The 27,987-nt window shown below is 46.0% G+C and overlaps 1 protein-coding gene and 1 pseudogene across 3 annotated transcripts; one reads left to right on the top strand and one right to left on the bottom strand.

Annotated features, from left to right (window-relative positions):
- Nucleotides 1-5: 5 nt before the first annotated feature.
- Nucleotides 6-27,782, bottom strand: USP36 (ubiquitin specific peptidase 36). Of its 3 annotated transcripts, none has more exons than XM_066615014.1 (20): nucleotides 27,388-27,782; nucleotides 24,519-24,836; nucleotides 24,220-24,435; nucleotides 20,861-20,971; nucleotides 20,220-20,322; nucleotides 19,762-19,829; nucleotides 19,061-19,131; nucleotides 18,142-18,224; nucleotides 17,061-17,172; nucleotides 16,495-16,635; nucleotides 15,577-15,677; nucleotides 15,042-15,180; nucleotides 12,985-13,629; nucleotides 12,056-12,171; nucleotides 10,015-10,533; nucleotides 6,103-6,356; nucleotides 4,601-4,753; nucleotides 3,394-3,509; nucleotides 2,411-2,546; nucleotides 6-1,835 (listed from the first exon to the last, which is right to left on the bottom strand). In XM_066615014.1, the coding sequence occupies exons 2-19, from the start codon at nucleotides 24,769-24,771 to the stop codon at nucleotides 2,415-2,417; spliced, it is 3,333 nt and encodes a 1,110-aa protein (XP_066471111.1). In that variant the 5' UTR covers nucleotides 24,772-24,836; nucleotides 27,388-27,782; the 3' UTR covers nucleotides 6-1,835; nucleotides 2,411-2,414. The 3 variants fall into 3 exon arrangements, with proteins under 3 accessions (XP_066471111.1, XP_066471113.1, XP_066471112.1); XM_066615016.1 differs by having other exon boundaries at nucleotides 4,601-4,750; XM_066615015.1 differs by lacking the exon at nucleotides 27,388-27,782 and adding an exon at nucleotides 26,406-27,038.
- Nucleotides 16,707-16,825, top strand: LOC136642476 (5S ribosomal RNA; annotated as a pseudogene).
- Nucleotides 27,783-27,987: the final 205 nt, after the last annotated feature.

Raw genomic sequence — 27,987 nt, 5'->3', positions numbered from 1 at the left:
AGGCATACACAAAAACATTCCTTTATTGCACCATGAACTGTTGCTACAACCAGGGCTAGTGCAAGAAGCCCCAGCATGAGGTGCAAACTGTACCCATGTTTCAAAGTATCTACATAGGTATTTTAGACCTGTATGGCAGGAGACTGCAAAAGGGCACTGCCAGATGGTAACTAGGAGAGACTCTGCTCCCTGCTGAGGAAGCAAAGTGCCTCAGTGCCCCCTCCCCAAATGAAAAAAAAAGTTAGCTCGAAGTAAATGCACAACCAAAACTGTTTGGTAACTCTTTTGATGTGTTACATGCTGGAGGGAATTAGACTAGGTTTTCAACCCTTGCACCCAGTTTGTGTATAAACAAAAAGGGTGCCAAAGTCAAATGGATGAACAATGCAGGGAGCCAGAATGGGTGGGGTGCATATGGACCTGCCCCTTAAACTGATCATGCACATTTGGGAAGTTAACAGGTAAAAGCTGCCTGTCCAGGAGGAAGCCACTGAGGTAAGAGCCAGATGGCAGCAAATGCAAGTGAACCAAGAAAACCCAGCCAGCCCTATAGAAACAAGAGCCCTTCAGCTCAGCAATACCCAATGGGACACCCTGCAGGGGCTTAGTGCAAGCGCTTCCTGCAGGAGTTAGCCCATGCTGACTTACTGCCAAAACAGCAATGTTTCGGGCAGCCTCTCCATAAGACAAATGGAGATGGAAATTTGTTGCTACTGATACTCATTTCCTCTTGGAGCCATGGCTTCTGTCAAGCACACTGTGGAATGAGACCCTTCAGAAGTTAACAGGGGCAAAGGGAGTGTTGCAGAAGAAAGGAAGGCTTGCCTTATTCCTGCTGTCCTGAATGGAGAGGGCAGCACAGAGACAACATGCACAAAGCGGCCAGCACCATCTTTCTGCTTAACTTCAGATTGCAAGTGTAGAATTCATATTTAACTATTCCTTTGTATAAAAACAAAACAAAAACCTCCAAGTTTAGTAGGTGCAGGATTTTTTTTTTAACATGGAGGAATGTTTAAACATTTGACTCCCTACCTGCAGTTTGAAGTGGTACAGCCCAGCAATACATACATTACTTCACTCAGAGGTTCTGTACGTCTGCTATGGATACAGGACAACACTGAGAAATTGTCATGGTTAAAGCAGCACCTTTTGAGGGGCCCTGACAGTGATTTCATTTTTTTTTTTAAAGTATAGCACAGGCCAACCCCACCAACAGCTTGCCCTGCTGCATAGAACTCAGCTCCAAGGGGTTCTACTCAGCAGGAATGGGGCTCGAAGGACTGCTTGGAAAAACTATCTTTTACAGAGCATTTCATGCTCATCTCATGGACAGGGGATACAGGTAGGTGGAGAAAGACCAGGCAAGTTATCCTGGTCATAATGACAGTGCTGGACAAATGGAACGGGGTGAATGCCACTTCAGGCAACGCAGTATGCCTCTCTCAGGAGTCAAACACAGCTCTCGTCATCTTCGCCTGGCAGGAAAGGCAGAGGAGGTATCACAGCTCACCAGCTTAGGCTAGTGTGGGTGGAGGCAGCAGAGGAATCTCATTTCAGGTGGCTGGTCACCCTGCCCAGGATGTTGAGCTCCACTCTTGCTCCATTCTTGGAGCCCACAACAACCCTAAGATAGTGCCTTCCACAGACAACAGTTCCTCATAGCCAGAGGTCTGCTTTCTCTAGATACTGCTTGGAAAATCCAGAGTCCTCCAGGATGGCAGCAACCCACTCAGGGCAAGAACAGAACCTTTCATGTAAACTCAAGAGAGTTGGCAGCTTGCAACTGCTGACAATAAAGAAGTCACCAGAGTACTGTTCAGTCTAGAAATCATCTGTGGGGGAAAAGGGGGAGAGAGAGAATGAACAGATTAGCATCACTGGAAAATTTGTACCTATTTGTACTGCACTGTTCAGATAACAGGCAAGGCAAAATTCAGTATGCATAGGGAGGGCACAATGTGTTCTACAATCACAGGAATGGGGGGGGGGGAATTACAACATGTTGTAGAACTTGAATTTCCCCTTACTGCCATCACCCAAATCCTGAGACAGAAACAGGAATTTTATGATACCATAATTATTCCAAATACAATAACCAATCCTATGTCAATACTGCACGTCTTCAAAGAAAGCTTACAGAAGACAGACCAAGATACCTAATGATAACTAATAAATGGCCCTGTGCAAGGATACTGCATATTTTCACAGAATCGGGACATTTCTGCTACATACTTTAACATTTGCTATTGGGGAAATTAAAAGTACTGTCTTACCCCTCATACAGGTGACCAAACTCCAAGTCCCTTTTCCTATTCTACCCACTAAATTTTCCATCCGCTTTCACCAGAAGCCACATCCTTGTAAGTTAATGAATCCCCTCTAAACACACTGCCCTCTTGTTTCTCACCATCTCAAAGCCGGTAGCTCAGGCTAACCACCTTAGCTGGGTGTGTCACAGCCCAGAAGTTACGTCGGTTTTGCAGTTTCTGGAAGGCATTGAAGTTTCTTCTCCGCTCGCGCTTGAACTTCTTGCTTTTCTTTACCTGTGGGCAAGATCAGAATGCATGTTTGTCCCAGTTCTAATGTTCAAGCTGCCATCACCTCCAAATACAGTATGCAAAGCAAGCTTGTATGCCAACAAGAAAGTAATGGGGTAATGTGGACAAGATTTTTAAAAAAATACAATTTCAATTTAAAATTGGAATTATTTTTTTTTTAGCTTTAATATGAAATGTGAACTGGACATAAAAACATTAAGTCTGCACCACTGTCTTATGCTGTATCAACCATCAAACAGAATTAAAGTTTTCTGTTTAAAAATTAACTATGTGGAAGAAAACCTGACATGAGGTTAAGCATTATAAATACAACAATATATTGAATTCATTATACAGCCTTCCGGTTGGACTACAGGAACTAGCACATCTTCACAGGGGCTAAGAGCCAGAAAATACCTCCCTGTATATTACTCACTTGGATCATCCACAGAGCCCACTCGGGTGGCAATGTAACCTCTATTTTATACCCTCCAACTACCTAAACTAATTTATTCAGTTCTCAAAATTATTCTGAACCAGAAAGAATGGTCATCAATTTTCCATTTCACTACTAAACACTATTCTGCCCAAGAGCTACCAACCTTTTGCTTATGAAAAAGTCTGGATGCTTGCTGAGGCCTGCCTGACTAAAAGTTTTGGATTATGCTCGTAGGTCATATAAAGATGCCATTTAGTTGCTAACTAGCTTTTTTTTTTTATTATAGTGGCAACCGGTTAGTTCCTGAACAAGCACTGCATGCCACTTCAAGATAGGAAACTCCATTTAAAATCAATCCATCCTGAAAGCTGAGTCGTTCACATTGACAACACCTGCAAGTAAACAGCTCCTTACCTTCCCACTGTCAAACTCTTCATCCCAATCATCAAGGACTCTCTGGCTCTGGGACCATAAAGCATCACGCATGGCATCCCGGCTCACAGCTGACACCTCACCATCCCAGGTCAACACTGTGAAGTACAGAAAAGCTGGGAAGTGTGGCAGCCCTCCTCCCTGCTCACCATTCCAGCCTTGAGATGCTCACTTCTCCCTTGAGGAACCTAGCAAGTGGTCCACATCAGAAGCACACAGAGGGCTGCAAGATCAGCATCTTAAGGGATTTCTACTGTAAAGCTTGGACACCTTCTCAAAACGCCCTAAATCTCAACTGTTTCTTTTCCTTCCTTGTGAGAAAAGTCGCTCCCATGGCTTTAAAAAACAAGACAAAAATCCAACCCTTTTAAACATCTATGTTATCTGCATTTTCTAAAGATGTGCAAGAAGCAGAGTGGGTGGCTGCATGATACTTCCTTTCCATGGATTGTAAGCCCTGTTCTCTCCCCTCTTAACATTCCTCCCCACAATGAACATCTAGGCAAGGGCAGGATGCTGAGACCAGAAACAGGACACTTAGGCAGATCTAGAGATGTTATGCTTATTCTAGCTATAAAATTACACATGGGATGGGTAGAGTGGCTGGAGAGAAGTTCTTTCCCATCTCACACAACACCAGAACTAGGGGACATCCACTAAAATGGACTGGCAGGAGAATTAGACAAAAGGAAATTTCTTTTACCCAGCATGAAATTAATCAGTGAAACTCTTTCCCACATTATGTTATGATGCTACCTTTACTAGATGCCTTTACAAGGTGATTGGACAGATTTATAGAGGAAAAGTCTATCACAGGTTACAAGCTATAATGAATATTATACAACCTTCAGGTTTTAGAGGTACCCTATCTCTGAATGACAAATGCAAGAGAGCAGCAACAGGATACAGATATCTTATGTTCTTGAGTGCTTCCTGGGTCGTTTGGGCCACTGTGAGATATAGGAAGCTGAATGAGAATGGCTCTTGGCCTCATCCAGCAGGGCTCTTCTTATGTTCTCAAGCATTTTTGGTTGCGTGTGTCATTACAGAACTCGTAAGTTTAAGCAACAGACTGAACACACATACACCCCTCTAAATAGTATTTTCCCAACTTCACTCAATGCTCAAGGTATGGAAAGCCTACATTTGCCTACAGGTGGTTCCCTTTCCCAGACATTACAAGGAGTACCTTGCTTTCCGTAAGCTTTATCCATAGAATCCTTCAGCAGCTCCTGGACAACATCAAACTGCCCACAACTTTTCACCACTTCCTTCTTTGGGCTTAGGATTTGCATGGAGCACTTGTCCCCATGTCTAAGCTGGCCACCCCATGCTGATGCTGCTATGGAAAACAGAAAGATAGGAGTCAGTGGTGCATTCTACTCTGGAATGACACTGAGGCAACCAAGGACATTCTGCTGGTGGTGGTGGTGAAGACCAATAGGAAAATCATTCATCGCACACCAAGGATGTAAAGGTAAAGGCAAAAGAGAGGTAAAGACACAAACCTGCCATCCCCAAGGGGAACACATGCCAACCCCTAACCCCCTTGAACTATTGAAATACAGGTTAAGTCTTGTTATTCTAGAGGGTTCAGTTCCCAGAACTCACATGGATGGCAAAAATCACATTTAAGCAAATCCATTTAAAAAACAATGTCCCTTTGCCAGGCGATTTAAAATCAGCCTTGCTGACCTTTGTGATGTAAAACAGAGTCATTAGGCAGACAATCCATCAATCAGTCTCCCTCCAGGCGCTTAGAAAGACTTCACTCTGAGCCAGCAACCCCTCCCTTCACCCAGAGCTCAGCCCTGGAAAAGAATGCAAAGTTATCTTTCTTTCACATGCCCTGGGGAAAGGGAAGGGTCACTTGCCTTGGAGTGAAGCTGTTCTAAGTGCCTGGAGAGAGAATAATAGATGGATTGTCAGCTGACTGCCCTCCCTCACCTTTATGAGGCTATTGTTAAATGACTTTTTCCTTTAATTTAAAGGGCCCTTCTCATCGCATTGAGATAAAATGGAAGATACAAAAAATCAGTGGATAATTAGGTTATACCTGTATACCCAATGAGACTACCTCCATTACTCAGACTCCTCTTCATCACATAAAGTGTCCCCCCCAAAATAAAAACACTAAAAAATCACGTAACTCAGTTTGCACCCAGGATTAATCATGAAGGTGCATTTAACTTGAGCCATACCAGAAACTTAAGTTTTCATCTCAGAACTGCAGTTGATATGGATTTTTTGTTCTAATTGAGCCAGGTGAGGAGTGGGCACAAGCATCTGTACACCAAGAAACAACTGCTCACTCAGCCCAACCCAAATACGGAGAGACCTGGAAAAAATTAATGGTCACAGATTGTATTGTATAGGATAACATCTCTATTGTATTTATTTGGATGTATATTTATTTGGCTGACTTGTTTTTCATGGAAATGAAGTCCAATAATATTAAGTAAACACTTCTCATGCAACTAAAAGGGAACCGGGTATGAAACTACTGTTATTCCTTGGGAAATAAAAACCAGTTCACAGGAGAGCTTACCCAAAGCTCACAGCAAGTGGAATCTTCTCTATGCTGGTTCTGGTGAGCAGCAGGGCTGGCCTGGTTCAGGATCATGGTGAGTATCTCTCCTACCACCCAGATTCTAGGCTATGCCTTTTGCCCACTCCTTCTATAGCACAAACCTGAGGAGCTGCCTTTTGCTGAGGAAGGGCCATTCTCGCTTAGTTCTTCTTGGGAGTTGCTGACTTTGGGGGAAGAGCCCCCCCATTTCTCCCTCCTCTTGTGCTTTCGGTGCTCGCTCTCTCCAGCTGTGCTGCCTTTGTCTGAATGCGGTGAAGGCAGCTGCTGCTTCTTTTTCTTCTTCTTCTTCAAGCTATAGGACTCCTCCACTGGCACAGGTGCTAGGCTGACTTCTGCCTCGCATTGTGGAGAGCAGCTGCACACAGGTCAAATAAACATTAAAGGGTTTAAAAACTCTAAATTGCTTTTCAAAATTTAAATTCAGATTTCGGGGTTTTTTAATTTGCAGCCATATTAACTAACCCTTAAAATTAACGTGGTTTAAAATAACACCTGGGTGCAAGACAAACCTAACAAAGTTGACATTCATGGCCTGTAATACATGGATCCTTGACCCTCTATCAAATATATTGGTCAATCATGGCTGGGTAGGGCCTTGGGGACACTGTTTTGAAGTGGCTGTGCTCCTTCCTGGCCAGCAGACTCCAGGAAGTGGGATTGGGGGGCCTCCTACTCCTCACCTTGGCCTTTGGTGTGCCACATAATTCCTTTCTGTCCCGTCTTATTCAGCATTTACATGAAACTACTGTGAGAGGGCAGAGGATTTGGAGTTGGGTGTCACCAAAATGAGGACAACACCCAGCTCTCTCTGTATTCCATCAGGTGCTGGGGAAGATGTGGGAGCACTTAATCACTACCTGACATCAGTAAGGGGCCGGATGAAGAAGAAGAACATGCTGACATTAAATGTGGATAAAACAGAGTTGCTGTTGGTCTGGGGTCATGCACATCATGCACTGGATTGTCAGTTGTTTTGGATGGGGTTGCATTCTCTCTGAAGGAGCAAGCCTGACATTTGGGGATGGATTCTCAGGCAGTGGCAGTGGGGTCTCTAAACATTTATGTCTGGCATGGTGTCGAGGGCTGAAAAAAGAAATTTTAAACATAAAATTTAAATAAATGCATTAGAAAGCCTCAGGCCTTCAGGTGGCTCAAAAACATCACTTCTGGTTTTTTAGGTAAACCAGGAAGTGATGTTTTTAGGCATTTAGAAGGCTTTCTGAGGGGAGGCCTCCCCAGCCCTCAGAACACTCTCCAAGCGCAACCAGATCACAGCTCTGGTCACATTTGGTTGACTGGGCCAGAGGTTTGCAGGGGACCAGAGGCTTGCTGGAGCCGGATAGAGGCTTGCTGCGGCTGCGTCTGGCCCCCCAGGCCAAGATTTGGAGACTCCTGGTCTAGACTGATGCACAAACTGCATCCATACTTGAGTCCGTCAGACCTGACCATGTTAGTCTACGCACTGGAAACATCAAAATGAGATTACTGTGATGTATTCGTTGTGGAGTTGCCTTTGAAGACCAGATGGAAACTGCAGCTGGTTCAAAATGCAGCTGCACATGTGTGACCAGGGCCAGAAAGTCTGACTTTATGCTGCTGCTATTCCAGCAGCAGTATTGTCCTTTGGAGCCCTATACAACTTTAGGCCAGGCTATCTGAAGGACTCTCTCCCCCCCTCCCCCCACATGAAGCAGCCCTTGAGGTCACCTGGAGGAGCCACTCCTCTGGGTACCACCGTTACTTATTTATTTGCTACATTTATATCCCGCCATTATCTGACATTTGTCCTGAGCAGGGGTGCCCAAATCCCGGCCCGTGGGCCATTTGTGGCCCGCTGGGAACCCTAATCCAGCCCCCAGAGAGCACCCACCTCTCCAATAGGCACTCAGGCCGCTGGAGACTCGCCGGTGCCCGCAAGCTCCCAGCACGGCTCTCTCTCCACTGCCTTGAGCTTTGCGTCTGCAAAGCTCCACAGGCAGCAGAGAAAAGACCAGCCTTGCCCCTGCACAAGCCCTTTTATAGCCTTGAACTAATGCAATACTTGCAAATGTTGCGTTTGTTCAGGCTTCTGAAAGGTCTTGCGCAAGGGCGGCTTTTCCTTGCTGCCTGCGCTTGGAGCTTGAAGCTCATGCTCATGGCAGCTGGGGAAAGCCTTGGAGACCGCCAGTCGCTGCCTCACGTCCCATGAAGATTGGGGTAAGCGAGATCACAAGCTGCTGGGCAAGCTCTGCAGTGTGGCTGCCTCCTCCTCAACCACCTTTACAGCCTCCTTGCAGGTCTGTTTGAATGGGAACGGGAGGGGGGAGCCTGGCAGAGGGGGGGGGAAGATCACTGGGGTGGGTTGCTTTCACTTTGAGATGTGAGCAGCCTGGCAGAGGGGGGATTGATCACTACTCTGTTTTAATGGGAAGAAACGTGCTGCTTTTGCACTGGATGGAAGAGAGAGAGAAAAAAAATCATGCTCCTCCTTGGAAGGGGAGAGAGTCCACGCTGGTGTATGTTTGTATTGTATTTTTCCTGGGCAAGAGGTGTGTGGTCAGGAGCTATTTTAAAAGCCTCACCCTTTTCTGGATCTCATGTGTATTATTAACGTTCAGTAAAATCCATTCATTCATATAAGTTCCGTCTCTAATGTATTCATTTATGTAAGTTTATTCAAATCTGAAATGTAAATTTATTCTTTTTTTCTCTGGCCCTCGACACAGTGTCAGAGAGATAACGTGGCCTTCCTGCCAAAAAGTTTGGACACCCCTGGTCTAGAGTAGGGGTGTCCAAACTTGGCAAGAGGGCCACATCATCTCTCTGACACTGTGTTGGGAGCTGGGGAAAAAAGAATTAATTTACGTTTAAAATTTAAATAAATTTACATAAATGAATATATTAAAGATGGAACATACATGAATGAATGAGGGTCTTGAAATAGCTCAATGCCTGTAAAAGACCTTGCGCAAAGCAAGGCCAGCCTTTCCTTTGCTGCTGCTGCTGCTTCGCAGACGTGAAACAGTGAGAAGCAGAGGGAGCCCTTGGCCCACAGCTTGTGCGAGAATTCAAACAGTTGGCCCTCGCACTGAGAGTAGTCGTGTTGGGCCAGTGCGGGCTCCAGCAAGTCTCCAGAAGGCCAAAAGCTCATTGAAGACTGGGAGCTCCCTGACAGCCAGACTGGAGGTCCCCGAGGGCTGCAAGTGGCCCCCGGGCCAGGGTTTCGGCACCCCTGGTCTAGAGGTAACCAAAAGGAAAGTCTTTTCTGTAATGGTGCCACAACTGCAGTGCTCCATCCCTCTAGAGCAGTGATTTTCAACCTCTTTCACCTCACGGCACACTGACAAGGCACTAAAATAGTCAAGGTACACCATCAGGGTTTTGACAAGGCACACCACGTTGCCAGTAGGCAACCCTACTAATGACAACCCTACTAATAAATTGCCTTCCCCCAAATTCCTATGGCACATCTGTGGACCACTCGCAGCACACCAATGTACAGTCGTTGAAAATGGCTGCTTGACAGAGTACAAAGACTCAGTTTAGATGTAAACAGAATTGTTATAGCAACCAATTAGTATGTAAGCATGCCAAGGAGATATAAAAATGTCTATGTGGGAAATTCTTTTAATCCACCTTGATCTAAATCAGGCTACCCTGGTTGCAGAAGGGTCATTTAAACATGAGCCAGGAGGGCAGTAGAAAGGAATGATGCAAAAATATGGAAACTGCTAATCACTAGTAGGTTCAAAGGGACCACTTTTATATGGAAGGGGGGAGGATGAAATACCAAAAAGCCTTTAAACCAATTGATACCAGCAACACTCCCTTCTGCCAGAGAATGTAAACTTTGCGTAAACTCTTCATGGCTTTCTCTCCCAGAGGAAAGGCGAAGGCCATGTCATCCCCATATCTCCATTAGTCAGCCTTTCTAGATGATTCAAGGTCTGTCCAACAATATGATAACCACTCATGTCTAGGAAACAGACAAATTCCTGGCCTTAAACAAAACAGCCAAGTAAACACACTCTTACCTGTTCACAGGGAACAGCAAAGGTCTACCATCTTCCTCCTTCTGCCGCAACCTCTTTTTCTTCTTTCTCTTCCTGGTGGAACTGGATAGACTGGGAACTGGTGCCCCATGATTCTCTGCCATGTCCTTCTTTCCTTCCTTCCTGACTACCACCAAGTCAGTTTCCTGCACAGGAGAGGCCACGATTATGCCATTTTCCTTCAGTTGCCTCTTCTTCTTGGGAGGTTTGGAGAGCCAAGACTCCTCAGCATTGATGTTTGATATGTCTGGGCTGAAATGAGTCTCTTGTTCCTCCTCTGGAAAGTTCGGCTTCCTTTTTCTCTTCTTAGAGCTGGCAAAGAAAGGCCTCTTGAGTTTGTCTGGATAAGAGTGGCTCAGTGTCTCTTTAGACACAGCAGGTGGTGACAGAGAGGTGGCAGAGGGGCAGCATGATTTGAAGCTGGGTGAGGGTGCAAAGGTGACAAAGGCGCTGTCGGCTGGTTGTGGAGGTGCTGAAGATTTGGAAGCAGATGAGAGCATCCTAGAGAAAAGCAGATACATCAAAGCTAAGACTAAACCGATTTCACCGTTACAGAGATTGGTTCAAACACAGTTCTACTAAAGAGCCTTTGCCATATTTCAGCCCCTCCAAAATACAAGGAACTATGGGGACCCCTTACAATTTCTTATAGGTAAGAATAATCAGTCAGGCCTGAACATATTTGGCTGCTTTCAGGCTCAGACTAGTGTAACTTAAATTGAGAATTGCTTTCTTCGTTTTTCCCCAAGAAGTACAAATCCCTCATACCTCTAAGACTCAATGTTTCTTTAAAGGCTCCACATCACCTTCAACTGATGTTAAAGCTATTTGAACAGAATCACAATTCAACACATGTACAGAATTGTCAACTTGCACATTTCACAAGACAGGCATGGAATCCTCTGGGTAGCAGAATTTCAGGTTCCTTGTTATGGAATTCTTTTGGTGCTGAACTCAATCACTCCACTGATACACTATTGGAATTTGTTCATTTCTACTCTCCATAGTCATAAAGATTCAGGAAGTGTCCATGAGAGTTCCAGAGATGTTTGGGCGTTGGGTGTTTTTTGGGAGGGGAGGAGAGAATATGAAGAAAGCTTCTGTGCCCTGCACCACTTCCCATTTATCTCCTGTGAACAACGCAATTCTCCTACAGATATTCCCTTATCCATTAGTGTTCCACTTATCAGCACACTACCTTTTGTAAATCCCACACAATTGCAAATTCTGTTGAAACTCAGAAGTGTAAGGAATGAAGGGTCATAAGGTAGTATTGAAAGCAAGAAACCATTGATAAGTGTACATCTGGAAAGGCCAAAGTATATGGAGGCCCTGGTGTACATCTGTTCCAGGAAGGTTTAATTAAGCCATGCTAAGAACCATCAAATCTCAAGGAAGGCCACAGATTGCTACGCATTAGCAAAGGATGCTAAGAATGGGGGAGGTCAAAGTTATTGATATGAGGGACAGTGCGAGAGCTCACACTCAAGCACTGTGACTAAGGCAGTCATCTGATTGAAGACATGAAGCCTCGCTCCACTGGATCCTGAGCCTCCGTTACGGGCTGCTGGCCCAACATGGAGGTTCAAAACTCTAAGCCAATCCTTGGGTCGCCATAGAATTGAATAGCTACATTGTAGGGCTACTCACCTTGCCCGGGGAAAGGGGACGAAGGTCCCCTTCTCCCAAGGAGCCCCCGGCACTGCCCAAGATGTGCGCAGGATGCAGTGGCAGCCATTTTCAGTGCCGCTACAGTGCTGGGCGCCGGGAGCACAGGATTGGGCTTCCCGTCAACATCATTTTACTCAAGTAAATCTGCATAAATATACATGCAATTGAGAGTCCTGAATAAAAGAGTCTTATTTCCAGAAGGACACACAGGAGTCACAGCATATGACATCTCTTCACCATCTTAAAAGAGATTATTGCTACACATGACTTTGACGACCTTAAACAACTATGTAGCAAAGATCATTTCTAGTACACCCCTAGGATACCCATCACCCTGCAGGGCACTGCTTACCTGGGATAGCCGAGTTCAGCGGCACAGACAGGGTGGGTGGTATTTGTGGCAGCTGGTGGGGAGTGGGGCGGCGCCCGACGCTCACTGCCGCTCACTTTCTGCAGTGTGTTGCTGCCCTGTAGTTATCGACATAAATAAAAACTTGGTGGTCTAAAAAGAGGTTTCCATGACCCAAGGGGGCAAGGGGTGGAGTAAGAAGACAGGGAGGGGGACAAAACAAAAAGAGGCAAGGGTGGGACAGGGAAGGGAAGAAGAATCAGAAAAGTGTTTGTTGTTAGAAACAAAGGAAAAAGGAAGGACACGTAAAAAAAGACAGAACAGTGTTAGCATCAAAACCCATCAACCAGCACCTTCCCATCACCCAGTGGTATGTCAAAAGCACCACCCTGGGTTTCTCTGCTCTGGCCCTGTGAGATAGAAAGTGTCACCTTATGGTAAGCATCATACACTTGGGACATGGCCCATCACACAAAGGGGTGAGGATGAGGGGAAACTATCCCTCCTCCTCCACAGTGCAGCATCTTGGGGCAAAAAGAACCACTGGCCTGTGAGAGATCAGGTCTCCCAGTGCAGAATGCTAGCATGAGGTAAACAGATTACTTCCTGAATATTGCCTCTGGGCATTCCCTAAAGGAGGTTAAAAAGAAAGGTACTCAGCCAGTGTCTGAGACTTATAAGAATGTGGGAGGGGGTTCACAGGTGAGAAATCTTCCTGGGCTATTGCTTCGGCAGGGTATGCCACTGAGCCTGAAACATTACTGCTACAGGGCAATCCTATGTGTGCTTACCTGGGAGTAAAACTGACATTGAACAAAACTGACTTACTTCAGAGTAAACATGCATAGGATTGCACTGTAGGATGATCATCTCTGCCCTATCCTGTCCCATTTAACCTTTTCTCCAGCTCAGAGGAATCCCATGAAACGCACCTTTCTGGCAGAAAGCGCCAGTTTCTTTGCAGGTGGGGGAGACATGGTGCTCCCAAGCTCCAGGTTGGTCACATTAGCCAGCAATGGTGATTTTAGCTTCGCAAATTTGGAGTCCTCAGAAACAGATTTCCTAGAGGCACAGTCCGTTTCCTGAGAGGAGCAGTAGCCATTCATCGTGACCTGTGGGAGTCCCTTAACTGAATTATGTGCAGGGCTGGAGGAAGAGGAGCTGCTAGAAGAGGATGACGACAAGGATGATGAGTCCTTGCTTGGTAGCTCTGTGCCTTCGCCACGAACTTTGGCCTCAGGTTCTCCCACAGGGGTTGCTGGAAGCTGTGGAGATGATGCCAAGCCCTTGTCTTCCCAAGAGCTTTGCTTACACATCTCCACCCTGACACTACTGGACTCACTGAAGTCCTGAGATGTTTTGAGTGGCAGGAGAAGCTGCTTCTTGGATCTCTTGCTTAAGTCATCCAGGAAAGTTAGTTTGGTGGGAAGCTTGGGAGACAAGAACCCCGAGGTGGGAATAAGTTTAGCAGGAGGCAGCATCCCATTCTGAGGCTTGGAAGAAAAGGAGCTGCGGGGCACAGGGACACCAGGTTCCTCAGTTTCTGAAGTCTTCTTGACCTGAGTCACAACTTGCCTCTGTGGAGGAAAAAAGTAAGGGCATTGGAGCAAGACAAGAAGAGCCAACAGTGCACAGAAGTACTGCTCTTGCATAATAAGTTCACTACACACTCAAAACCAGCCATCTCATTCTCACACAAACATCACAAACACAAACTAACACTACAAAATGAAAAATGGATTGTGGCCAGGTTTCTTCCTGCAGGAGGCACTAAAGGAAGCTGCCTTACACATTATCCTATCCTTGTCAAGATTCGGCTTGAAAGGAGTGAAATGAGACTGCTGGGTACTACAATTAGAGTCTGGTCTTTCTGGCCTAGTTCTCATAAGTAGCAGATGAAGTGGCAAAACTGTGCTTCACAATTATCACTTCAGGCAAGGGTCTGCATGGAGTCCTCTCACCCACCCAAGGACACTCCTACACACAGACAGCAACCACATCAGGGACACAAACGGGCTGGAATCCTTCTCCCTCACATGGGAAACAACATGGAAGAATATTCAATCATGTCCCACCTGTAGTGAAGTGGTACAGTCCAGAAAGAGTTTAACATCTTAGTGAGAATTAGCAACACCAAATACAAGTACCAAGATGCTCCAGTTACTGGAACACCTGTGCTAACCCATTACAGCTAAATGAAACTGCCAAGATCTTTGTTCACAAACATGCTGAGAGAGAAAATATATATATATATATATCCATGGAAGACTCAAGATTCTCAGAATGTTGTGGCTGCTACCAAACTGGGAAGACTACCCCACCCATAGATAGTTTACAGAACACAATTTCCACCAACCTATTTATGATACAGTCTATACAACATGACCCAAGCTAGGGCTGTAAGCATGCTGCATACCGCAAAAATGCGGAAGAGGCTGTAGAACACAGCTTCCCGAGAATCTCAGTTCTCATTAATAAAACATTTCCTGCCCTTATGATTGGAAAGATATGCTTCAAAGTGTGTGAACTACCCAGGTTGAAATTTCAGTAGAGCAAAGTGGCTGAATAAGGCCCGATCTATCTACATGAGAGAACGAGATGGAAGAATGACTGCACCACTTCAGATTGCAGGAGTGTTGCATTTTGTAATGTTGGCCCAGCCTAGTCACTGCTGTGCCAGTTTCTGCAGGCAAAGACACTTTGTGTTTTTATGTCAGGGGGTATTCAAAAACGTAATCTCTCCTGTCAGTCTCGAGACACTTATTGCACCATTCCACTGCAAGTACAGACGAGGCCTAAGATTTTCAGTAGTTGGGAACGGAGCTTCAGTGCCCTCGCTCAAGTTGTTACACAGGTCACAGGAATTTGCCTTTTCTCAAGAAAGAACCTGGATTACATGGGTGCAAAAAGGTGTGTCTGAAGTACGCACAGCCCCGATATCAGCCAGGTCTGGTTAGTGGGTAGCCTGTTTAGCCATGCAGATACTCACTTTGCTTATCAACGGTGATGCAAGGGTGCCATTGGTCGTGCTTCTCTTCATATGGTCGGAGACAATGCTTGCTCGGTTGGGCACAGGGCAACTGCTTTTGGAAACAGGTCCCTCTGAATTCTTTTGGGTGCTTGGAATCCTCAAAGAGGACAAAAAAAAAACAGATGATAGATTCCTCTTTAAAAAAATCTAGTTAGCTGAAGAACATCAACAAGCAACTCTGAGATTGAAAAGATCTGATTACATAAGAACACTGAATTTGTTCAGATACTGTAGGTACTATGTGAATCAATGTCCGTTGTCAACAGTGACATGTATGAGTGCCTTGCCAGCCACACTCTTCCTATGCAGCTGTACAGACTTGCAATAGAAGCCATGCTGTTATGACAGCACATCATTAAGCCATGCCCTTCATCTTCAAAAGGGCTCTCCCAAACCCCCCTTTGTCAGCAGAATGGCCACATGTCTCTGGCCTGACACTCCAAGGAACAGGTGCAGTGAGCAGGAAGAAAGCTGCCATAGACACCTCACTTACCTAAGATAGAAGAGTACGTAAGCCTGTTGATTAAGAACAACTTTGATGTTGCTTGAATGTACTAGGGAGTCGTTCATCTGGTACCATTGCCCATTACTAGCCTAAAAATGGGAAGAGGAAAGGATTTGTAACCATCTCCCCCAGGACAGATGGGCAAGAAAAAAAAAAATACTGAAGCACTTCAAAGGCTAGCATAAATGTCATTAAAAGGAGATTAGATAAATTCATGAAGGATAGGTCTATCTGTGGCTGCAAGCCGTAACAGCCACAAATGCAACATCCATGTTCACAAACAGCTTAATACCAAAGTATGTTGGAGAATAACCTCAGGAGATGGATAATGCCATCTCGCCCTGCTCATGAACTTCCCCTGTGACATCTGGATGGCTACTATTGTTAAATATAAATACTGAACTTGATCACTGGTTGGACACAGCATGACAATTCTTATACTGCAAGAAAACAGAAAGCGCATTCCCCCCCCCCCCACACACACACACAGATGCCTGCTGTTACTTACAGCCAAATCTTCGTTTTGGACACAGTCCATAAAAGCTGCATAAATGCAATTTTTGTTTATCTGGGCCTTTGGAGAGTGCTGAGGGGGATACTGCTTTTACAGTTTGTCACAAGCTGGTTTAATTTGTTTTGCTGGGATAGTGTATCTGTATTTTTTTTAAAACTGTTTAACACTTTATTGGTTTGTAATGAATTTTATCATATTTTTCTTATTCACTGCTTTGGGTCTTTGGATGGAATGTGGTATAAAAAAACAGCAAAATATTCTGCAAATTATCTATTTTTTTCATAATTGAACCCTGATTGAATTGAATGCCTTGGATGCAAAGCATCTCTCCCAGTGCTAAAAATACTATCCTGCTGCCATCTTTGCCAACTGCCAAAAGGAAGAGTCCTTACCTTGACATAGCAGTAGTAATGCCCTGCATGGCAGCTGTACCCTGAATGTACAAGCACAGCATAGAGGCCATACATGACAGGGTCACCATTACTCTGTGACATATAGGGACGGATGTTGAGGAACTCAGGATAACCCACATCCTGCAAGGGAAAATAAATGCATTTGTAATCTGCCCCATCCTACTCACTCACTCTCTCTCTCTCTCTGGTGAATGCATAGGTATGTTACCCTGCACATTCCTAATCTCATCTGATCTTTGAAGCTAAGCAGGGTCAGGCCTGGTTAGTACTTGGATGGGAGACTGCCTGGGAATACCGGGTGCTGTAGGCTTATACCATAGTCTTTCGAGACTGAAGGTTGCCAACCGTAACTTGGAAAAGAGTGAACCTAAATGGTCCTTAGATAGGCAATCTGCCAAGATTTCGCTTAGTTTCTACAAGGCCATAAAAGTATTCACTCTAAGAGGTTTGCTGCAAGATCAGAACACTAGCCATTTGTGTTCCTCCTCCTTTCTTTATGAAAGGGAAGCAGTACACCCACCCTCCCATCACACAGATTTCCACACCTTGGTAATCTTGCCCCCACTGAAGTTGGCAAAGCGCTTCAGTGAGATTGTGAGTACGTTAGACGCTCGGTGAATGGTGAAGCGCTTGGTGGCTGGCACCTTCTTTTTGCACCTACAGGAAGCAGAGAAAAACGCAACGCTGTACACACATACTCAATAAGCAGAATTCATTCAGAACACTGCATCCTTGCTGTGATCAGAGGGATATTGTGCCCATTCCCTGCACAATTGCACTCCATACGTGTCACCTTGAGAGAACTGGTGAAAGGGCTCCTCTCCAGTGCTCAAGCTAGTCATCTGCACCACAGTCTTTAGATATTTTGGGAAATGGTGTGGCTTCAGGTAGAAAATGGGTGTACCAAATACAACATACACTCTGCAGGAACATGCCATTTCCCCTCCTTCTCCTTTACTCCCCCCTTCTTATCAAATCTGCATGTGGTTAGGTGAACCTGCCTCCACCTCCCACTTCCTTTGCTATAGTGTGCTTTCAACAAATCAGCATTCACTGAAGCAGTACAGACCTGTCTGGCCTTCTAAATCAGAGGTTCCATGCTAAGAATTTGTTCAGTTTATATCAATGTTTCTCAACATTTGTCCTCCGCTGATCTCGGAAGCTAAGCAGGGTCAGGCCTGGTTAGTACTTGGATGGGAGACCGCCTGGGAATACCAGGGGCTGTAGGCTTATACCATAGTCTTTCGAGACTGAAGGTTGCCAACCATTTGTACAACTTCACACAGTCCACCTTTTCAAAATACCACTGGAAATAACTGGCGATGACATTACTGCTAGTTACTTCTGGGTTGGGAGACCAGATTAAATGTGACAAACACCAGTAAGAGGCTCAGGGTGGATAGGAGGGCTTTATCAAGTATGGAAAAAGCATACTTTGGAGCCTCCTACCAGTGTTTGGTGTGTCTTGCTGCTGGGCCTCAGGTGTCCAGCGATCCTGCAAGTACCACAGACAACACCTCAAGTACCACTAGCGATACCTGTACCACTGGTTGAGAAACACTGGTTTAGATGGCATAATTGTTCAGGGAGGGAAGGGATAGGAACAGGTATGAAGAGGGAACTCACTTGGCACACATGTAGGCATTCTCCCCACTCAGCACATCTGCCTTTACAAACAACTCTAATGCACGCACAATGTTAGCAGCTTGCTGTAATAAAAGAAAGAAAAGGTAAGTGCAGAAGAGCCTCCTACATGATCCCACAACCAGTGAGAGAACAGTCTCATACAGTATCCCAAGTTGCCCACTCCCAGGTGACCATTACCCTCTAGCCCAGTGATTTTCAACCTTCTTCGTCTCATGGCACACTGACAAGGTACCGAAATTGTCAAGGCATACCATCAATTTTTTTGAAAATTGACAAGGCACACCATGCTGTTGGTGGAGGACTCACATCTCCCAATGGCCCTACTAATAAATGACCCTTCCCAAAACTCCTGTGGCACACCTGCAGACCATTCACGGCACACCAGTGTGCTATGGCACAGTGGTTGAAAATGGCTGCTCTAGCCAATAGGCAAATACTATCCTCTGCAAAGTAAATCATGAGAAAGAGTTAGGCTCTCCTCTGAGAGGACACATCCCAATCCTTTAGAATGGTCTTAACTGTCTCATCCAATCCCTTTCTCCCAGTTTTTGATAATCTAGTTTGGATGTCGTGGCATGTGCAGCTGTCTCTCTTTTCCTAGAGAGATGGAAGCACCCTCCTACTACAGGGGAATGGTAACACTGAAAAAACCTTCTCTCAAAAGTATTAGTCCCATAATCAGTTACTCTTAAGAAGCTGAATGTAATTCTTGGCTTCTAGACTCTAAACTTCTAAAAATTATATTCCAAACCTCCATGGTGATGAATGGGATTCATATTTACAAACCTGCAAACTGTATGCATGTTTGAGATTTTTTCCTCACTACCAGGTTGTGTTGTCCTCTAGATCTGAAACTTTAAAAAAAAGCAGTTGCACCAGTTGAATAATTGGGGCATACCCTGATCTCCAAAGCCACGTCCAGGTAGGGGTCATAAGTGTCTGAAACACTCTTGCACATGGAGCACTTCACTGCAAAGAAAGCAGAATGCATGTCAAAGCTATCTTTCAATGACCCAAAGCTATTTTTGTGTCAAAGCTATCTTCCAATGACACATTTCATAGCAGTATGGAAGCCACACTTCTCTCTCAAATCCAGGAAAATCAGCAGTTGTTCCACTATCCCCTTTACTAACTCAATAGAGGACAGAAGAAGACAGCAGGAAACTCTTGTGGTATTTGGAGAGCAGGAACCTGCAGATGAATGTCCAGTTAGCCCTGCAGAACTCTAGCTGATCAATGGAGCTCTGGTACTCTGGAGCTACTCTGGAGTCCATCTACCCTGGAGCTGAGGTATTATCGCTAGACTTAATCAAAGTGCATAGGGTGGTAACATGACCAATCCAACAGATCCTAATCAAAGAATAAAAATAACCAGGTTCTGATTCAACTAATATCCTCAAGAATACCTGCATAGCCAGTACGGTGCAATGGTTGGACTACGATTAGGAAAACTTGGGTTCAAATCCCCACTCAGCCATGAAGTTTATCAGGTGACATTGGGTCAGCCACTATCTCTCAGCCTAGCTTACATCACAGGTTTGAGCTCCTTAGAGGAACAGTGCTAGATAAATATAAACAATAATCAGCAGGTTCACTCACCACGAGATCGAAGATAGCCACCAAAGATCTGATGCACCAATGTAGTAGCCTGAGTCTGACGATCGAGCCTGGAGAGACAAGTGCCAGTGTTGACAAAAATAACAAACTTCTGAAGCCAACTGAATGACTTTAGTACAGTTACACACAAATGCTTGGACACAGGAGCAATCTAAGAATCCAGGGCAAGGGCCTTCCTCCCTTGATAAGGCTGCTTGTTTAGTGCACAGGCTCTTTTTTCTCGAAGTAAAAGAGATGACTGCCAGCAGTTGAATAGCTGTTTACTGAGAATGCACAGGATCCCTTGCCTGTATTCTATGCAAGGGCATGCGAGTGTTCATGCTTTCATTAACCTCCCTGCATGGAGGTGGGGGGGGGGGAATATAAGTTGCATAAATCTATCCATTCCTTCAGTCTAGATATTAGTTCCTCCTAACCACAGAGACAGGAAGTGTACCTACTTTGTAAAACCATTGAGGCAGGCCTTCTGCATGGCATCAATCGTATAGCGCAAGAACTCATGAGCATCCTCCTGACTGCCAAAACGGAAGTGTCGAGCAATCTCTGTCAGGTGAAGAAGATAACAGTCTCATTTTTTTTCTTATGCTCCTCCGCATAGATCCCACACCATTGGCTAACTGCATTATCATCCACTCTCTTCTCTGAAGCTCAAAAGGATCAGAAACCCCTTCATATAAACTGCAGCAAGATTCTGCAGCAAGGAAATTCTAATTCTCCACTCAGCATAACTAAGTACAATTATAATCACTAGGGCTAATAGCACATTCTAATCTCATTTTTGTCTGTTCTGAGATATTTCTAGACAGAAAGTGAACGGCTGAAAGAAAAACAACATCCAAATATCTCTAGGTTGTGACTTTCACACACATACTGCTGTCATGTCTTCAAACATCCCTCTACAGCTATGAGGTCTAAAAACCTCAGACAAGGTCAATAAAGTCATCATTCCAGACCATGCAAAGTACAATACACAATACATACAAACACAAGACACCACCACTATGGCCAACCCAAGGGTCTTCAACTACCCTCCCTCTCATGCCACCATTCAGCCCCAAACAAAGTTCCTTCTTCTGCTTACTTTTAAGGTCTCTGATAAAGGACACTGGCTTGATGGCATTACCACTGTTGGCGAAAGCCTGTATCATGTGATTCTGCATAATACACATCATGCAGAAACCTCCCTGGTGGCCTAGAAGAGAAGAAATCAGGCATGAACTCTCACCCTTCAGAGACTCGCACTGTATCAAAAACTGATGTGGCAGAACAACCTACAGAGGATTGCACTGTTGTCCTGCTCAGCCTAGCAGAAGACATTTGGCCAACCAATACAACATAATTTCCCTGCCTAAAGATGACAAAAGACATGTCTTCTGTCATCTTTAGTATGACTATCAAGTATTACTCTTGATTTAGAGCCCAATCCTATGCATGTCTACTCAGTAGTAAGTCTATTATAGTCAATGGGGCTTACTCCCAGGTAAGTGTGGATAGGATTGCAGCCCTACTTTATTTAACATTTATTTGTTATTTACTTATTTATTTACTTTATCTACTTACTAGAAATCTCCATCAGCAGTTGCACATCTATCACAAGTCAACAAAACTGTTATATTCTTTGTTTTGTTCTTGTAATTTATCTTGCCTCTGAATTCTTACAAGATAACCTTAGGCAAGCTACTCCTTCCCAGCCCCAGTCACAATATAGGAAAAATACTACTTAACTTACAGGGTTGATGCAAGGACAACATCAAGAGTACTACATGTGAAGCACTTTGCACACCAGAAAGCACTATAAATTTATTTACGGTATTTTTATCCTGCCTTTTTTCCCCAAAGGGACCCAAAGCAGCTACTGTTATGTATTATTTTACTGCTTATTGCAGTGTTGTTGTTTTTCTTGAACTGCTTCTGCAGAGGAAAGCAGAATATGAAACAAGGATTATGCCCTTTTTTGACTGGAGGTGTGTTCTCACAAATGCAAAAGCTGTGCTTATATCTGCTTTCCCATACAGGAATCTTTCACCTTGCTGAAGTTTATATTGTGGCCATGGTGGTCAATTGAATAGCTCTCCAACCCTATCACAGCCACCTCCTGAGTTCCTTTTCCTCACAAACCAGAGCACCTGAAATGTGACACTTTCTGCTGAGCAGTCCAGCAGGCTAAACACAGTGATGTTGCTAATTATGCAGATGAGAAAACTTCTAGTGCAAAACAATCTTTGCTCTTATCCAAATATCTCCAACATATCACTAGTTGCAGGGATAACTTTCTGCCACGCAACATAATCATGAAGGCCCACTCTCTCAATGAAGAGTAAGCACTACTAATAGGATGAGTTCTTAGATGACCAATTCTCATGCAACCAAGTGCTGGCTCTGATTCTTTGCCATCATTGGCACAGGCCACCAGCCCTTTAATGCAAGGATGAGTTCACAGGCCTTTAAAGCAGCTGCAGATTGTTATTTGTGGAGGGTCAGGATGCACTGCACATGCACATGCTCTGCCCTTTTCATCTCCCTAATCTGACAAGCAGAATTTCACCCCTATGCAGCTGGGTACAGTGCAACTACTCTTGCCGAAAGTATTGCTCCAGGACTTCCACAACATGAAAACAAGTGCTGAATAATGCTGTATCATTTAAGTCCTACCTACTATCTCAAAACATGTTGGGTTATAGTGCAACAGAAGAGGATCCTTCTTAGTTGTGAGAAGACTGAGCATTTGAAACATGAGGTAGTGCCTGATTTTCTTATACAAGAAGATTTGGAAGGGCTTCACTGAAGAGTTATATTAATATTTGTGCTGTGAGATGTTCAAAGTTCTTTGCATATATTATCTTGTAATCTTTACAATCACCCTATAAGGCAGGGCTTTTCAAACTGGGGCATCAGGACACCTCAGCCTGAGGGCCCCTGGCCTCTTTCCCGTTAAGGGGCGGGGGTAGCCAGGAAGCAGGGAGGAGGTAGTGACATGATCACCAGGACCGTGCCACTCAGGGGGCTGCAGGGGTTTGGCTGTACTTATCAGAGCCTCCTGCAGCCTCCCAGGGGTGCGGAGTGCCCTGTGCGACTGTCTGCAGGGCTTCCCACGGCTTTAGAAGCGAAAGTGGAGTGACCACGCTCCGCCTCCGCTAAACCAGAAGTGGAGCGTGATCTCTCCACTTTCACTTTTGAAGCATTGGGGAGCCCTGCATACAGTTGCGCAGGGCTCCCAGCGCCCCCAGGAGGCTCTGGTAAGTACAGCCAAGCCCCTGCAGCCCCGAGCAGCGTGATCCTGGGGATCGCGTCACTGCCTTCCCCCTGCCCCCACTGCCTCCCCCCTGCCCCAGCAATGACTTAGAGTGGTTCAAATTCCTAGAGAGTTTGAAAACCGACACTATTAGTACTGTATTTGCATAGAGTAGATTTGGGGAAGGGGACACTGAGTAGAGAGAACGTAGCTTGACTAAAGCATCTGGCAAGTGCATTAGAGAAGCAAAATTTGAACCGAGGACGTCCCTCAATCCATGGCTCACAGCTCAATCCAAATCTGTGCTGGAACAAGCAGCCCAACTAGTCTGTGCTGTATCCAGTGCAGGTTCGAAGGTGAATGGAGTGCAACTCAGAGTAAGGGGACTTATGTCCCCTTCCCCCGAGTAATTATTCAGCCACAGCAATAGGGTTACTTGTATCTGCACCAGCAAAATCACTGGTGCAGATTCAAGCAGCCTGGTGTAATGCTGGGTTGTTCAGAAGGGGCATTAGGATCTAGCCTAATTTTCAGGGGCTGGTTCCACCCCCTCCTGAACCCAGTCTTCCTGTCCTTTCCCCACTGCAAAACGCCCTCCCCAACCTCCCGCACTGGCCTCCCCAGGCTGCTGTGAACTTATCCCTGTGTGGTGGGGATATGGTATGGAGATGCCAGTGCATGCCCTTGTGCCGGCCTCCCCGAATCCATAGTAGTGAACGTGCTTTATGGCACGTTCACAACACTCCCAGGCCAGCGCAAGGGATTTGTGCCGGCCAAACACTTATGTAGGATCGTGCTGTCAGTCTCTTAAGCTCTATGTTACTGTCTTTTATTATTATAGTTTGTTATGCATTCTTGTTCCAGGTCCCAAACGATCAAATCTTAGAAGAGTAGCACTAAGGTGCAGAGCATGGAATTGCTACAGCCTTTGCTCTCCAAAATGCTGTGGGAAAACATACCCACATTCAAACATCACATTAAACCATGGTTGAGTGTTATTATTACAAGCTCATAGCTTGCACATGAGGCAACAAAATTTGCAACTTACAGTTTCAGTTTGTATTGCAAATCTGAGGCTCATGAGACTCAGATAAACCATAGTTTAGGAAAATGTTTGAACTTGGTCCATCTGTGTGCTCCACAACAGCCTGGAGCATCAGCCATTCAGTACAGAAGAGAACACCCCAAATGTCCAATGCTGCACTCACAACTACGACTGTGCTCCTTGGAAAGCAGATAATTGGCAAGAGGTGGAGTGTATGTCAGACACTGCAAGGTGGAGTTAAGGAAACAAGTATTGCCCAGGTTGTGGAGGCCTGCTCCGACACGGTACACCTGCTCCCACTTTAGGGAAAGACGTTCCATGGGAAAGAGGACCTTCTGTGGGGCTGGCACCCCATCGCTTCCCAGGACATGCTCGCTGCCTGTCAGTGAAAAGGAGACAGCAAGGTCAGACACAGCAAGAAGAAAACTAGCCCCCCGGAAATGAGTACAGCACGTAAGGCACCTTGCTTCCGGATGGAGCCTTCCTCAGAACTCTTGTGCCGACTAAGATTTTCTGTTTTTGGGTTCAGCAACACATATTTGCTCTTGAGGGTCTCTAACTGGTAGGAAAAGCTTCTGGAGGCTGGTTCAAACTCAATCTTCTGCAACAGTATCTTCTTGGCAGAAGCAGCCAACAGCTTGCCCAGATCCCCATCATCATAAGAGTCTTTTCGCCCAGGCTTTAGGGCTTCTTTTAGCTTGTCCACTATGGGCATGGTGCATCACCTTGTGGTGGCAAGAGCTGCCCTGCTAGCAAGGGAACTGTGTCTGCAAGGCAAAGCTGCAAGAAAAAAAAAAAGATCTAAAAGGTTAAGACGGCCAAGTGACTTAAAAAGGAAATTCAAAGTCATAACCATGGTTTTGATTTCAACAACATTGTTACCAGAAAGTCTACATTTACCCAACAATCTGCAACACAGTTGCAAGTTCTATATTCAGAATTTATTAAGTTACAAGTGAGTATGTCAGTGCTTCCAATGTATTTCAATTGCAAATTGTGGAATCTTTAGTAGAAATTCATTAGAGCAGCATACAACTCCTGCCTCCTAACCACCATTAGAATTCCCAGGAGATCTTGCTGCTTTTGCAGCAATTAAAATAGCGTTCCCCATACTTCCAACTTCTCTTATCATAAGGGCTAGAAACTTTAAAAGTCATGACAAATATTTTCATAAGTGAAACAAAAATTACATAACATATACATCTAAATATGAAACATTGCAGGCCATGAAAGCCTGATTTGGGCAACTCAACTACAGTCTTTGCAAGTTTTTACACATCTTAATACATCTTTTAGCATTCCTCATTCTGCTGGTTCAACTATGTTCCATATCCCCAACACAGTGAGAAGTCTCTAGAAGAAAAGCAAACATGTCTGCACAAGAGGTTTGTTGGAGCAGTGTTTATATTGACCTCTAGCAAACAAGGTCTTCATAAGCTCTGGGGGGGAAGGTGGGGTAAAAATACATTAAATAAACTAACAGAGTATCAGTTTACAAAAGTGCAACTATGCATTTCAGTTTTGCTCTGCATTCTGGTGCAATCCAAGCCACAAGGTAGCTTGCTTTGGAACACAGCATACATAACCAGCCTTTAATTCAGAGACGTGAGATTTAACACATCTTCAGGTAGGCAGGTTAGCAGCAGCACATAAAGAAAGGGTATTCACACTTTAAAAGCTTCTGGCTGATAAGAGAAAATGGGTCCTGAGCAAGAGTCCTTAATTCCTGGTTCCAGCCTACATCTGGCAGTGTGGACATGCACTTTGCCTGGCTACTCCTTGAAAGAGTTCTGAGAAATTTTGGCTCCCAGTAACAACTCCCTCAGCAAATATCTAACAGTCCAGTAGGATCAGGGAGATACAAACTAAGCTTGTAACCTGGGTGGAGAACTGCTCTGCACATTTGAGACAAACCTTCCTTTGTGAGGTAGGACTGTGACTTCTGCCACAGCAGCATCTAGCCCAGAAGCAAGGACACAAGCAACACACAGGAAAAGGAATGTGGCGGGGGGGGGGGGCAGTGTGTGCATGTGCATGCCTGTGTGTGCAGCATTGCCTGTGCATCCCTAGGACCGAAGAGCAAGTCAGCAACGCCGAATCATTAAGGGGGGACACCACCAATGTGTGTTTGAAAACAAGCTTCTCAGGTACAAGGTACAGCCACGAACACTCAGGTCAATATTTCCTGAGCAGTCCATGCGGAGATGAGTAAACGCAGTGGTGCTTCCTTCTCAGCTAGTGTGTCAAAAGGGACAGAGGGCTTGGCTAGGAGGGGGGCAAGGAGAGGGGCAGGACCAGCAGGCCAGGAAGTAGAAGAGAATGATGTCCTTTATCCTCATTCTAGCTCACCTTTAAGGGCCCAAATGCTCTGGCACCCTCTGGTCTTGATTACAGCAACAGAAGCAGGAAATATAGGCCTCCTTCCTCCCCCGGCAGAATTCGACACAACTAGCTTCAGACTCGGATGGCAACCCAGGCAGAATCACCGCCACACATGGGGAGCAGAAGTGTTTCTTTCCCTCCTGGGCGATGGTGCCCCTGTCAGCAATAGCAGCCTCCAGGGAGCCCCAGCACAGCAGACACCACGCTGATGCCAAGGGCAGCCATACCCCTCTGCTTGCTCAGAAGATCTCGTCCAGGGCCTGCTCCCTGGGCGAGTGCAGTCCTTGCCACCCTCCTCAATTCGGAGCCTGACCCGCAGGCCTGGCTAGAAGAACCGCAAGAAGGGCGTCTCGACTGCACGGTCTGCAGCAGCCTGCCCAGGTCACCACAGCCGAAAGGAGTCAGGGCCCAATCCTATGCCTGTCTACTCAGAAGTCAGTCCCGTTATAGTCAATGGGGCTTACTCCCAGGTAAGTGTGGATAGGATTGTAGCCCCAGAATCCAATCTGATGCCTGTCTACTCAGGAATCAGTCCCTTGATAGGCAATGAGACTTACTCCCACCAAAGTGTGGATAGGCTTGCAGCCCCAGAGCCCGATCCTATGCCTGTCTACTCAGAAGTAAGCCCCATTATAATCAAGGGGGCTTACTGCCAGGTAAGTGTGGATAGGATTGTAGTCTCAGAGCCAAATCCTATGCCTGTCTACTCAGAAGTCAGTCCCATCACGTCAATGGGGCTTACTCCCAGGTAAGTGTAGATAGCATTGCAGCCTCACACGGAGATAACAGGGCGGGAGGAGAAGGGGGCGCCTTTACGCGCAGTGAGGCAGGCCAACCTGCTTGTCCAGGAGCCCCGAGACTCACCCAGTCCCGGGCAGCTCTGCTCTCCCTCCCACCCCGGCTGGGCACCAGCCTTCCAGCACCCCAGATCTGCCCGCCCCCCACTCACCAGCCGGGGTTCTCCCGGTCCCCGCGAAGGCTCCGCGAGCGCGCACATACACACGTGTCTGTGGCGCGTTACAGGGAAGGGAAGAGCGCTGCCGCCGCTGCTAGGCCGCTGAGCCGGGCCCAGTCCTCTCCCGAAGGGGGCGGAGGAACGGAGGAGACCCGCCCGGCTTTCTCTGACGCCTCTCGGGCCGCCCGCAGGTTTCAGCAGGAGGCAGCGCCGCCTGCTGAATTCCTCCCACAGTCGCCGCCTCGCCCGCAGCTGAGCCACTGCAGGGGCAGCTGCTGTGCGCGCGGGCATGAAGTCACTGGGGGAGCGGCCGCGGGCACGCTTGTGACCCTGGGACAGTGTCCGCCGTGGGCGCACAGGAGGAGGCGCGGGGCGCAACAGCAGGAGTGGCGGAGCTCCGCAAAGCGCAGTGCCCCGCAGAGCGACACTTCCTGCCACGTGCCTCCGAGGAGGAAGGGGGGAAGGCAGCTCCAGAGCGTGAACGGGAAGCTGGCCCTTTCCTGTCGTCCTGCATATAGGTGGTTTTCCAGCCCAGTCCTGTGCATGTCTACTCGGAAGTCAGTCCCATTAGAGTCACTGGGGCTTACTCCCAGG

Source organism: Tiliqua scincoides, chromosome 2 (genome assembly GCF_035046505.1).
Source record: "Tiliqua scincoides isolate rTilSci1 chromosome 2, rTilSci1.hap2, whole genome shotgun sequence".
Lineage (NCBI taxonomy): Eukaryota > Metazoa > Chordata > Lepidosauria > Squamata > Scincidae > Tiliqua > Tiliqua scincoides.
The sequence above is the reverse complement of the archived record's forward strand: the minus strand, read 5'-3'. Positions and strand labels throughout refer to the sequence as shown.

Coding starts and splice junctions, on each gene's coding strand:
- USP36 (XM_066615014.1), bottom strand. CDS start 24,771: ATGCCCATAGTGGACAAGCTAAAAGAAGCCCTAAAGCCTGGGCGAAAA. Junction 19,830..20,219: donor TGCCTCAATGGTTTTACAAA/GTAGGTACACTT, acceptor TTGTCTCTCCAG/GCTCGATCGTCAGACTCAGG. Junction 17,173..18,141: donor AATGCCTACATGTGTGCCAA/GTGAGTTCCCTC, acceptor TGCTTCCTGTAG/GTGCAAAAAGAAGGTGCCAG.